Source organism: Eupeodes corollae, chromosome 3 (genome assembly GCF_945859685.1).
Source record: "Eupeodes corollae chromosome 3, idEupCoro1.1, whole genome shotgun sequence".
Classification (NCBI taxonomy): Eukaryota; Metazoa; Arthropoda; class Insecta; order Diptera; family Syrphidae; genus Eupeodes; species Eupeodes corollae.
In genome coordinates, this window is record NC_079149.1 from 16,074,392 (window position 1) to 16,088,740 (window position 14,349).

General features: G+C 35.6%; 1 protein-coding gene across 1 annotated transcript; it reads left to right on the forward strand.

Annotated features, from left to right (window-relative positions):
* The first annotated feature begins 3,170 nt into the window (after positions 1 to 3,170).
* On the forward strand, positions 3,171 to 3,969 carry LOC129952309 (uncharacterized). The gene is made up of 2 exons (XM_056064826.1): positions 3,171 to 3,493; positions 3,584 to 3,969. The coding sequence occupies exons 1-2, from the start codon at positions 3,370 to 3,372 to the stop codon at positions 3,895 to 3,897; spliced, it is 438 nt and encodes a 145-aa protein (XP_055920801.1). The 5' UTR covers positions 3,171 to 3,369; the 3' UTR covers positions 3,898 to 3,969.
* Positions 3,970 to 14,349: the final 10,380 nt, after the last annotated feature.

Consider the following 14,349-nt stretch of genomic DNA (forward strand, 5'->3'; position numbering starts at 1 on the left):
CAAACAGGTTCATCTGTTTGTAATTGTAGATCATTACCTGTAACGTGATCTTTTTTGGATGAATAAAACGGTTGACTATCAGGGTGGATTTTATCAAAGTATGTCATCGGTCGACGCTTGAACACGATTTCTGCCGGAGATTTGCCAGTAACTGTTGATGGTGTAGTATGACTAAGTAGCAGGAACCTTGCTAGGCGAAGCTTAACACATCTGTTGTTGTTCCGTTTGAGAAAATCCTTAGTAGTACGAACCATCCTTTCTGCCTGTCCATTGGTTCATGGGTGAAAAGGAGCAGAAAGGATGTGTGAAATAAGATTACTCCTACAAAACTGACTGAAAACCTCAGAGGTAAAGGCTGTTCCATTGTCAGATACAATTGAATATGGCAATCCATGTGTCGCGAATTTAGAAGAAGACTGTTGATTGCACAACTTGTGCTTGTAGTAGATACTAATTTTACTTCAAGCCACTTCGAATAAGAATCGACAAGAAGAAAAAAGATCTTACCTTGAAAGTGACCTGGGAAGTCTACATGTAGGCTTGACCATGGCTTTGAAGTTTCTTCCCAAGGATGTATAGTTGACTTAGACTTCTCTGGTCGAGATTCTTGACAGATGAATGCACCTTTTTACCGTCGTCTCAATGTCACCATCCATTTTCGGCCACCACATGTAGCTTCGGGCAAGACTTTTCATTCTAACCACTCCTGGATGGCCAGCATGTAAGTTTTTCAGCAAATCGTTCCGAGTTGCTTTTGGAACAATAATTCGGTCACCAAATAGTAAACAATCTTTATTTACCGATATTTCATGGCGACGATGATAAAAAGGTCGGAATTCCTGCTCTAAAAGTACTGCAGGCCACCCTTTCAACGTTCAAGAAAACATCCTCTGTAGAGTTGTGTCTTTTGAGGTCATCTTCGCTATATCATTTGATTGGAGAATGCTTGCATCACACTCCTCCAACACATTAATTTGAAACTCGTCTGCAAATGGTGAAGGGATGGGCAGTCGGCTTAGCACATCAGCGTTGCAATTCTAATCACCTAGTCTGTGCACAATCTTGAAATTATACCCATTTAAGAACATGCTCCATCGAAGCATCCTCGGCGACAATATAATTGTAGTTGGTTTCTCGGGATTAAATAAACCAAGCAACAGCTTATGATCAGTTACTATTTGAAAATCCCTTCCGTACAGAAAATTGTGAAATTTCTCAACAACTGCGATAACCACCAAGGCTTCTTTATCGAAATTGGACGCTCCTGATGGTTAGGTAAGGGGACGCATCACAAACTAACGCCACTGGTAATTTCTCGTCGTAATGAATCAGTATACTTTCATTAGTGAGCAAACTCTTCACCTCTTGAAATAGCTGTTTGGTGCTTTGAATTCCATTGCCACTTGTTGTTTTTATCGAGAAGTCTGTGAAAAGGTTCGGCAATTGTAGCTTTGCCTTTTAGAAACGCGACGCATTCTTATGTGTAGCAATAGTAAGTACTTTGGATGTTTAATCATCAACAAACAACTGTTGATAGGCCTAAGCCAAATCTATTTTTGTGAATGTATTTCCTTCTTGAATTGAAGCTAAAATATCGCTTATTGCTTGTGTCTTGAAACAGTGCGGTGACAGTGCTTTGTTAACAATGCACCTGTAATCGCCGCAAATACGAACTGACCCGTCGGACTTGGTGACAGGTACTATATGAGTAAGCCATTCGCTGTACTCGGTTGGTTCTAAAACTCCTTGTCGATCCAATTTATCTAACTCAGCTTTAATTGCTTCTCGCTGAGCGTAAGGGACCTTCCTTGCTTGAAGTTTGATGGGTCGTACAGCCTGATCGAGATTTAATGTAATTTGTTTACCCGTATATGCAACTAGTTCCTCAGAAAATAGCACTGCGTACTCTTCCAACAGATCATCTATTGGGGAAAGCCTTAAACCACTATTCCCATCTTGTCAAATCAGTTACAACCCAGCACATTTGTAAGATTTCCACTTGCAATGTACAGAGGAAGGTATTGAATGTCCTTCTTGTTGTAAACAATGTCTACGTAGGTAAGACCTGTAATGGGAATGTAATTATTACCATAATCAAAAAGATTTAAATCCGTGTCAAAAATTTTAGGTAGGTTATGGCTCCAAATTTTATTTGCATAAACCTCCGTTTTAATTGAATAATTTGAGCCCGTGTCAACCTTGAACTCACATTGTATTCAATTGATAATTACAGTTGCTATTTTCTTGCAGTTACCGAACCGATTTATTGCATTAACTTGATGTTTCCCTCTGCTGCAACTGTTAGAATAACTGAATAAGTGTAGCACTTGTCAAGAGTTATGATGGTCATTATAGAAGAAATATTAGGAAAGCTGCAGATAAGTCCATTTTGGCTGTCCAATAACCCAACTTATTATTGGTTGAATTAAAACATACTCGAATATTCTTAAAGATCATAGTGTAGCGGAAAAAATTACAACACAGTAATTTGTATATAATTCGGTTTGTTGAAAAAGTTGTCGAGAAAAAAAGATTTTCGTCGAAAGTTTTAAGTGTTTTTAATCTAATAAAAATTGGTGTGCCAATATCCCTGAGAAATATAAGTTATAAACTCAAAACATTTGACCGCGCCACACAAAAAAAAACTCCGCAGACTATTGTCTAAAGATCATTACCCAAACAACATTAATTTTCAATGAGACGTTAATAGGTAATTCGAATATTTCTGTAGTAATTTTACCCACAACAATATTTTTCAGCATTTCAAAAACCGACCATAACAACTTTTCTAAATTTAAGCAAAGAAACTTTCGAGTGGAATGTACTTAAACTATGTTTGTTTACTCATCAACTATTATTCCAATTTGGGATTTTGAAGCGCACCTCTTCTCTTCCAAATTCCAAAAAATGTGCTACTTCTAACCACGTTTCTGTACATCACTTAATTATCTAAACAAGTTAAGTAAACTTTTCTTTTTTTTGTGGGTATGTAAAAAGAATCTACCTTTGAGATGTCTTTTAGGCATCTTTCTGTTTGGCAATTTCATAATGATGTACACTTTTTTCTTTACCTGGCCACTTTTAAGTTTACTCAGCTAATTAGCACAAACTGCTGAGGAGCACCTTAAAGCAGATTTTATCATCGCTATAGTTCATTTTAGGTCAACACTGAACCAAGCAAGGTGGTTTTTCTTCTTTTACGACTGTGGATTTTATAGGCCCGCTGACAATTTAATTATAATTTTATACAGTTTTAATTTTCATCCCTCCAGGAGTCAGCACACTTTTCAAAAGCACAGCCAGCGTCATCGTCTTCAAGGACCCAACTTTAACAGAGAACCGAGAAAAAACTTTTTCAAACAGAAGAAAATGCATTTAACTTTCGTAGGGATTTTGTTCGTTTGCCTCTCCTGCAGTGCATCTGCAGTTCCATGTGGGGGCTGGAATTTCGACAAGACCCATGACATTATTGTCACACATCCTGTTCAAGAAGGTGAGCTTCATATAAACCTGCACAAATCCAGAAAAAGTGAAACTTAGGAAATTAAATTAGTTTTATGAGACTTTCGTTTTATGTTTTTAGAAATTATTCTCTTGACATTCGTGGAGGATGGCCCAGGAGCTGGAGTTGGCGCCGCCATTGCTGCTGCGGATGAGAATCCTGTGAATCAAGTGCAATCAGACAGTTTACCAACAACAGATGACTCGGATGACAAACAGAGTGGGGAAGTTGTGGATTCAGCAGCAAATAAAGGACTTCCTGCAATTGCAAAATATGATCCTTTGCCATTAAATAAAACACTTGAAGTTCTAAAGGAACAAACCGCCAAGACTGCAACAGAAACTCATCTTGAAGAAGTAGGGTTAACCACAGAGCGTGGAATTGAAACCGAGTGACTGGGTCTTAAATAGTTCTGTGTGAAAACTTTTGAATAAAATCCTTCTTTTGATTTTTGAACAAATTTTCTGATTTCGAAACATTGCACAGGGATTATCTCGACATTTCTTCGTCCTTTGTGATGTTTAAAAAAGGAATGTTTCAATATGTATTTAAAGTTCCTTTTTGTATTTGGTGATGGAATCAAAGAAGAAAATAAGCACCAGACAGAAGTGGATTGGATATCTTTTCTTGATTCTTGTGAATTGCTGTGTGAAGTCGAGAAAGCCAAGGGATCATGGAGGGACCTTCGCCTTGGAAACCATACTACAACAAAATACTCATATTGATTTCTTTTTCGTCGATGGACGAATTTATTTTTTTGGCTGGTATCCGAAAAGTTTTTGCCAATAAAAGTTTTTGTCTTCCACGTTTCTGTACCCAGCGAAACATCATCAAGACTTGCAGATACTTTTCTTTTGATGTTATCGTTTTTCAATTTTATTTTTATTTATTCTTTTAAGATTTTATTGTTATTGGAGTGAGATTTGAGAAGTTGGTTTTTTTTGTTGGTGTTAACGTCACCGTCATCAAAAAATATTTCACGTGGGAAATTAAAAACATGACTTTTTTAGCTGATTTAAGATATTTTTGTCAGCTTGTTAATACGTACTTCAAGGTCAAGATTGAAATCAAAAATTACAAAATAAAAACATTAAATGTCAAATGTGAGGGTAGAGATTTAAATACTGAAAATCAATTGGCTGTCTTCAAAAGAAATTAATGCGACTTTGGGTTGTTACATGATTGACTTTGAAAAGAAAACAAATTATTTGTAGATCGAAGAATTTTGTCTGCCCACCTGTACCAAGGGACAGTACGCCTGTTTTTGCCTCTAAGCTGAATCAAAGAAGTGCTTAATATTTTTGTAGATGTATAAGAACCTATCAAAATAAATTTAAGTGCTATTTATGTAGCTGGATTTTAAAGCATTTCAGTAAGATACTTGGTATCGAAGAGACATTTAAGTGAATTTAGGAATTTACCAACGTTTTATTTTTTTGACATTTAACTTTACTGAAAATAACCAAAATACTTCTTATTTTTACAGCTTCAAATATGTATAGTATCGATTTCTTAAGTTTCGTGAATTTTAACTATGTATAACTTAACATTAGGATTTTTGAAATGTTTTTTTTTATAAATGGTTTTCCGATAAGAACTTTCGAGCTTTTGTTTTGTCGTTGAGTGAGAGTGGAACTAACCCTAATTTTCATCAAAGAAACATCTTCGGGATATATAAGAATGTTTAATGAGCGAATTAGCACATTTGGGATGATCTCATGATAGAGATTAAGTTCATGGATTCATATTTCTTTGAGAACCAAACGTTGGCATGAATTATAGTACAAAACCTTATTCCGCTTCGTGTTCACAAAATATAGCAAATTTTACACCATTGATTTGAATCAATGGTCATCTCGCTTTAAGTTGATATAACTTGGTTACAGTCACTGAACGATTTCACCTCATAAGATTTATTCCTGACAAATTTTCTGAAATCTAAGATTTATAAAATAAGCCACAAGCCAGAGCAGTCCTCAAAACAAAAAACCTCATGCCATTTGTCAATTTTAACTTGATACTGAAGTGAACTGCATATAGCCACCACTTGCAAGACAGCAAGACTTAGTTGAATACCAACAGAGATGCAGACTTATTGGACAGCAATGAAACTAACGAAATTTATTGGATCCTTAAGGAACGATTAGCCAATATTTCTAACTGATCATTCATTTATAAAGTTACTGCTAGAAAGCTCCTTTTTGTGAGAGTAATAACAGATGACGTTCGTTTGATAAGATTGACATTTCGGTGTCTTCTAAGTTACTGTGCATAGTTGGTAGGGTGACATTTAAATTTTGTATTCCTTACCGTATTTTTAACTTTCCACGTAGGAAGTTATTGTAATGATTCGATATGTCAAAGTGAAAATTTAATACAAAACACGGTTCGTTTAGAACCTTCCGAAGCCAAGTCGGGTCACCCACCATCACACTACTTTTTATAAAACCTCAAAAGAATACTTTTCTCAGTTTCTTTTAATATAAATAAATTATAATAATTTATTTTCAGTTTCATTACTGTTTTTTTTTCATAAAAGGTAATAGGACGATGAACAACAGCAGATGTAATTCACTAAGGCAGAAAAGCTTTGCCTTCGAAAGGTTAAGAACATTCTATATTTTGACAAAAAAATGTTTATGGGGACTAATGTTATTTTAGTCTTAATAGAAACTTAAGAATGCCTAACGCAAAAAGGCTTCAAACCTTAATTTCCAAGTTTGGGCATTAGGGTTGAGGACAGACAGACAGGAGGACAAAATCGGGTTTTTTGGTTTCATGATTATAATACCTGTGTTTTGTTGGAAGATCTATCAATAGTATAGAAGGATTTTACAAAAATAACAAAAACAATATCCCCAGTATGGATACTACCGATAAAAGTTAGAGTAGAATCTTACTACGGATGGGTTTTTGAAATTTATACGAGTATCGAATGGATCTTATGTGATTTCGTTCTAAAATGTTGGTACGATTGATATTGCATTTGTATCTCGATGGCTGTGTTCGGTGAGTAGTTGTGCATTTCGGATCATTGGGGAAAAATCAATCTGTAACTGTTGATATTATTTAATTTTGTTAATGAAAATGGAATAACTGGGCTTAGAAAACAAAAGTAAGATAATTAAGTTTTGCTATGTGTTCACCAAAGGTTTATCTCAGTTGAGATTAAATAAATCTTTTTGATGTTTTCAACGCACAAGAAGATTTAAAAATGATTAAGTTTGACAGCACTTCCTTAAATGCAAATGGTGTTTCGATGTTTCTTATGAAGTGCAAGTGAAGAACTGAATAGTTCAACACCATATAAGAATATGCAACCTACTCAATGTGCAATTTTGTTTGTATTGTGTTTAAAACAAAACTACATTTTGTGTACACAAACATGCAAATAAACAAACCAAAATGCATTATCTATAAAACCTACTCTTACACACAGGTTTTTCTTCGCAAATTTTGACTCCTTTCCAGTCGGGGAATCAAGCCCATTTCATCTCTATTCAGGTATATAAGGAGTTGAGGCGAGCTTCAAGCTATCCCTTACACAGACGTATTTTCTTGATTTTGGTAGTCACCTGTTAAAAATTGTATCAACTTTAAAATACAAAAAATGGACTACCGCCGATTCTTTTTTTTGGCAATTTCTCACTGTACTATATATGGAATACCAACAAAACACGGCTGATGTCCAGTTTAAAGTTTTGTACCAATGCAATACTTGCCATAAGGTTCCTATATGTCGCAAGTAAAAAAGTGATCAGTTTCAAATATCTAACGAAATTTTATTTTACACATTGAAACGTAATAAGCAATTAAAGTATAATAATAAAAACAAAACTATTTTACTTTATATTTCAAAATAAAATTTAAAGAATTTTTTGCAGCTCTAATATTTTACTAATAAGCCATTACATTACCAACAAAATCCAATAAAACCTACTAAAATTAACAACAAATTATTAATATCTCCAGTATCAACAGAAAAATACTCAAATTTCGATTTGTCATTGCATAGTTTTTGGTGTTATTTAATGACAGTTTGGTTTATTTCGAAAATGTCATTATCGAACTTTTAGGGGTCCCAGGTGAAGGAAAAAATGTCATTCTGGCTAAAAAAGGGGATGGGAAAAAACTTAAAAGTTAAAAGTATAATCCTATCAAAACACTAGACCCAATTTTTAAGAAATGTCAGAAATGTCTGATATGTAGATGTTAGTACTGAAAATGGTCAAAAGTTTTATAAGAAAACTTATTAATTTAGTTAATTTTTTGTCTTCCTCAAAGAACTTATTTTCGAATAACTAAAAGACTGATAATTTTGTCAATGTTTTGTTTGCCAACATTGTGAAGTATTATTTTGTATGATTACAAATTAAGTTTTTTTAACACTTCAGAATTTCAGAAAGTAGTTAGCTTATAGCAAGCTTCAAACTACGATCAGAGGCTTATCATAACTGCATGTGTTAGTTGTTAGTAAGATAATAATACAATTAAAGCCTAACACACGCACAAAATACAAAACATAATTAACATTTAACTCGAGTTAATACAGAACAACAACAGATAAAATAAAGACGTTTACGATAGTGGAACACTGGTTCTAAACAATGATTTTTATCCCACTTTATTTAAATTTAAATCCATCGATGAACAGTTTAAGTTATATAAAATCCTATTCTACTTAAAACTAAACTCTTAAACTATAAAACAAGTATATAAGCCGACCAAGGCTTAAAACCTAATCCCGACTACAAACTATCAAGTGCCGATTGAAGCCCCCAAAACTGGTTCTCCTGCTTCACCCTATCAGTTCGGATCCGTTCGCACACAGCCCTACTGAACCGAGAAGCTCTGTTCCGCCTTGTGCCATGACGTCCCGATCGTACAGGAGTCGCCTATCCACGGTTCGTCGTCTGACATGGTAGATTAGCAGAACTGCCAATCTATCCTGTATCAGACGCTCAAGCGTGCACTTTCCAAATACTCGTCGTTCGGATAGAACGCCCCGAATTAAATTGTTGGTCGAAGACATAACTCTTGCAATGTGACCTCGAACGAGTTTTTATCACTAAATTGTCAATTCTGTTGATTCGAGCCCCGTTGTATAGGACCTCGTTTTAATAGCAATGCACATAAGAAGATTCGGATGTTCGATATAAACCGGTAAAGCGTCGTAAACACTGCCGCTCGAACACCCGAAACTTCTCCATCTGGGAAGGAACAACGTTAAACCACACAGGACAGCCATAAAGAATCATCAGCCGTATTAGAGCCATGTAGCAAACTACATTCACTCTGGGATTAAGCCGACTGCTAAAAAACAGCCGTTTCGTCAGAGCAAAGGCTCCCTAGCCCTGGCAGCATTTATATGTCTGTCGAAATATAAATACTGATCTAACCAGATATACCGAGGTACTTCACTTCACTTTTGCTCGCTATTTTCTACCCGTGAAGATCAACGATGACCATCTTGTGCCAATTCTTGCACGTTCCCCCGTTTCCCTAGCCAACGGAGTCCGGAATAGAATTGACTCCGACTTCTGGACATTTATTTTCAGTTTCCAGTCGTCGCAATATCGCTGAATCTTGTCGAAATCACGCTGCAAGAGAATTCTAATAACCTCAACCTTTTGGGCCGTTCTTTACGCAATTAGATCGTCGGCGTACGCAATTGCCTTTGTAAGACTACCTATCAGATCGCTGGTGTAAATGCTGAAGAGAATCGGACCATTTCTAATTGAGAATGTTGAGGTAGAAGCTACATTGATTTTTTCGAAAACTTTGCTGATGCTCGGAAAAAGACTTATCGATCGAAGATTTGACGGGGAGTTGTCCTTTCCCTTTTTTGGGAGAGGATGAACCACAGCGGTCTTCCAATGTATGAATAATGAATATTATTCAGTGCATTGTTGAAGAGTGTGGTGTTAATGTCAATTGCCTCCATCGGTAAATGTCTTAGTACGGTGGATATACCATGGACACCTGCTGACTTTTTGTTTTTATTAAATTTAAGATGAGCTGAAGCTCAAGCTTCGTCACTAACAAGGGACTTGGTCCCGTTTGCTCGGCGACTATGGTATTTGCCAAGGAACCGTCATTGAACCGCATGAAACCGCGGTTCTCAGATCGCCATTGTGTCATATCATTTCGAAGGTAAAAGTGATTGAGTAGGGCTCTGTTTTCCAGGTCGTGGTTGGGGCGAATATCTTGTTGATTTAAGGGAACATACTAGGGTCACTCGAATTAACTGACCGGATCTTGCGGTCCCAGTACTTGTTAATTGATAACCAGTAGTTCTCCTTAATCAACAGATTTACATTTTCTATTGACAACTTCATTGTCCTAACCTTTAAGTCGTGTGAGTCTGTACAAGTTTTTGAGTCTTGTCAGTAAGCGACTGTTGTGCTTACGTAGTGTGTCAATAGTCGCGTTTCTGTAAGCGTCCATTTGGTCCCGTTCTATGTTCTTTGGTAGGTATTGTCCGTTCCATTGGTCGTTTTATTGTTTCGTCCATCAGTTGTAAATGTTGGTCAATTTCTGTATTTGTCAGGTTTCTGTTGTTTGGTGTCACTCGAACGAAGTTCTCTCGATAATGCGTTGGTAAAACGAGGCCAGAGCATCTTACTGTAACTGTAAGAGTGCGTTGCAACGTATTCCTCCAACTCCACGCGTTCGTTCGGAATCTGCATTACAGCAGCCAGTCCGCAGTGATCACTGTCGTACTCGACTGTCTGTAAGCAGTTTCGAAGGTGATTACCCACTTTGTCTGTTACTGTCAGTCTAGTGTCGTACAGCAAAAGATCCAGAAAGGAGCCGCTTCTTAGATACGATGGCTTTTTAGTAGCCAGCAGGTCGACGCCATGTTCAACGCTGTAAGGATTCATCAAATTAAAAAGATGGTTGTTACCTCTGGGATTACTATGTTGATTTCCCCAATCTTCATGTTATGCGTTCAAATCACCGAGCAGGATGAAATAGTTTTCTTCCAATCTCAGTTTAAGTTCCCTAAAATTGCTATCTGTCCTACGCAAGGGCTTAAAATTTGAACCATAAAATGTGTTATAAAAAAACAACAAGGTGGGATCAGTTCAAACGAACAAAGAAAGTAGGGGAAAATGATATAGACATAAAATTTAAAACAAAAAGCACTCACACATGAACAAGAGAACACTTTCGAATTCAACTGAGAAATGAAATAGAGTGCTAATTGTTTCTTGATTTCATGTTGTAAGCTCTGGAATTTGGCACCTGTCAAACTCAGCTGTCATTTAAACTGTCACTTGTTTCAAAAAAAAAACAACATTACTCAATAACTGGGATGCCACTCGAAATGTGCAAATAAATAAAAATAATTAAATAAATTAGGTGGCGCAACAGTTCGTAAAGGACCAAGGCCTATTGACTTACAACTCTTCAGGGAGGGAGGGGATACATAACTTGTATCGTCGCCCGAGAATTGGTTTGTTCCATACGCCATTGGCACTTTTTCGAGAAAAACGCATTTAAAGGTTCGCGTACTCAGTACTCCGAAACTGTGCGATACTATTTTATTTTTATTTTTTTAAATTGAAGTTAGTTATATTAAAACTTCACCTACTAATTTTCAAAGTGTTTTGCCTTACCGGTAACAAGATACGTTAATCAGCACAAAAGTCTACTTTTTTAGCTTGTATCCCACCTCATACATTTTGAAAATGATTTTTTTTTCCATACACGTGGAACACACAAAAATGAATAAGGCACAAACCAATTCTCATCAATATTTATTGTGAAAGGCAAGAAAGCATGTTAATGGATGCTAAAATTTTAAAAGAAAATCGATTATATATTTGTTTTCAATAAAGTCTTTATTAAATAAAGTCTTTAAAAATAAACAAAAAAAAAAAACAAACAAAAATTAAAGCAGTTCTGCTGCTATAACAAAGTTTTCATTTACAGTACAATATTCTTATTAATTCATTACCTACTCAAAATGATAGTACATTGTAAATACATTAATTTGGTAAAAACAAAATAAAAAAGCAATTCTACTGCTATCACTTTTTTAGTTTCTAAATATTAAGCAATGTTTTAAGATATTGCTTATCAATTTCTGGTAAAAACGGTAACAAGTCTTTAAGGTCTTTTTTCTTTTTTTTTGAGATCGGTGTTTTAAAGGTTTGTGTTAATTTTGCACAAAGCAAATTTTTCGGTGTTGGTAGTTCACCCTTGGTGGCTGTCTTAAATAAACTTACAGGTTTTTACTCTTTTTCTTTCGCTGAGTTTTTAAATTTTATTTCAAAATCGAAATTTTTTCATTAAGCAATATTTTAACTTTGGAAAAAGGTACTTTGCTGAAGTCCATTTTGTTAGCCAAAATGGAATACGCCAAAATCTTCAGGAAGCATTTGAATAATTTTAAGTTCAACTTTGTCTGTGTTCATGCTTGTTAAAAGCTTGACAGGTGCAGTGCACTATGGATCTCAAGGTCTTTCAAATACTTATCGATTGCCCAATGGATGCAATCCACCTCCTGAATTGAGGAATGTCCCGGCTTTGAATATCTCTGGACAATCATCTCTACACCACTTCGGTTCAATTGCGGTGGAATTGATTTTGTTCCTATTCTGCGGAACACATGAATCACTCCACAGTGTGATGGATTTTAAGGTGGGGTATACTTCGAAAAGCCTTTCCAAAATTTTTATTAATGCACTTGCAATGTCATTTCCTTAGCGACCACTATGAGCTTCTGTCCAAACTACGCAATAAGTAAATCTTGGACATATTAAGCTTCCTCTTATAGTAAAATGCGGATGCGTTTCATACAATTGTCTTGGGATATCTACACAATTGTAATGGATATGGCACAAACCAATACTAAAATTTTGTTTGCGATCATTGTCCCATAAACATGGCATTTCTTACACACAAGTGCACGTAGGACAAACCAATTCTCAACATTCTTAGTATTTTTTCTATCCCTTGTCACCGTAATATGCACGTGGAACAAAACAATTCTGACAAAAAACTTGACAAAAATTATATGGAAAAAATGTCCCAAACGCCAAAAAATGGTTTATGGCACAAAACAATTCTAGAAAATGTTGATTTTGGTGGATATGGAACAAAATTGATGTTGGATATCTCGGGATTGAAAAGACGTAGCGCAAATCTGATCACAGATTAAGAAAGAGCATACAAAATTACCATAGAATCCATTCCTAACTCAAAACCGCCAAAAGTGGCGTATGGAACAAACCAATTCTCGGGCGACGGTATGTCGAATAAGAGCAATCTAACAAAAATTGCCTTTGTAGGATTTATCAATTCCTCCTAAAGAGGCAGTATCCGTGACAAAAACTTTTAGATGACACAAACAGGGATTAAACCGAAAACGTCTTGCAGTCCTACGCACTAACCATCACTCTACGGGTACTTTGAAATGTGCGAATAAGTGTTTACAAATTACTTCAAAAATTGAGGCACGTAATGGCAAAGTAAAAACTTTATAATAAAATACAAATTTCATCCAAAATATAGCCCCACGTTAACAACCCTCAATTTATCTTATTACAACTTAGTACCTTTCTCAAAAACAAGATGCATTTGTACTTCAAACAAAAACATTTAGGTGCCAAATTTGCAAAGGTCTTATGTTCTTGGCAACTCTAGTATAGAAAAAAAATAAAAAAAAAAAACTTCAATATTGGATCACAACTTTTAATTTAGTTAAAGTTAAGTATAATATTTTAAAATTCATACTTAAATTCGTAACCCCATAAGCCATAAGCTAAGTGATTCAATACTTTAAGAGTTTAAATCTTTAACTTTTAGAACCATCACACCAAAGTAGGACATAAAGCCAAATCATATGGGTGTGAATTTATGCGAATCCATAAATTCATATAAGATTCTAAAACGTATCCCAAACCAATATTGGAATTGGGCCAAATAAAATGCCATACGACTCTCCCTTTTATCATCTGCCACGTAGCATAGGCGCGTCTTATATACGTATCCAAATACTTCAAGAAAATAAAAGTACGTCTTTCATATAAAAATATGACAACAGGTGATACACTCGAGCAACAGCAAAACACTCAGTATTCGAATGTTTGTTGATTTTTTTAAAAGAAGGTATTTTTATCCTTAAAATTCCCTTTGTATGTTTACTTCTCATTTGCATATAAGGTTAGGTTAGGTACCTTACTTACACGCTTAGGCTTACACCCTATATCACACGGTAAAGGCTTTCATATGGTCCTAATATGTGTAGGCTCTGAATAACTTAAAGCTTCTTTAAATATATTCCTCCTCCTCACACACAAAACATCCTCGCCGACAACACCGCCGCCAACGGTACTACCGCCCGGTAAATGCTTGTTTCCCTTAAATACGAAATTCGTTACGTTGCTTCCATTCCAATTCGTTGCATAAATTGCCCTCAACCAATTCCGTGTAGACTTTTTTCTAGTTCGAGTTCTGAGTTCTTTTTTCCTTTTGAATCTCCTTTCGTCTATAGCCTATTTTTATACGTAGATAAGATCCATAAGGAAAAAGGAACTTTAAGCTCCATTTTCTGTGGCATAGGACTTCCTATTCTACACTAACTCTTCCTCTTTGTCCTCTATTTTTCTATGCTTCCTTGCATTAAACAAACATTCCTTCAGTCTCCAGAGTGTGAGGACGAAGGATGTTGAATTTTCTCATTTCATTTTTTTGTTTTGTTTTTCAGGAAATGCCGACTACGACCATCAGACCTCGTAGTCTTTATCTTTATTCAAGGGTATTATAGTTTTACCGCCATGATTGTTCTTGCTTTTCCGGGTTCATTTAATTACAAATTAAATAAAAATAAATAGGCG

Excerpts from the sequence above, each read along its gene's own strand:
- LOC129952309 (XM_056064826.1), top strand. The coding sequence starts at position 3,370 with ATGCATTTAACTTTCGTAGGGATTTTGTTCGTTTGCCTCTCCTGCAGT. Across the intron at positions 3,494-3,583 it reads CACACATCCTGTTCAAGAAG|AAATTATTCTCTTGACATTC; the intron begins GTGAGCTTCATA and ends TTATGTTTTTAG.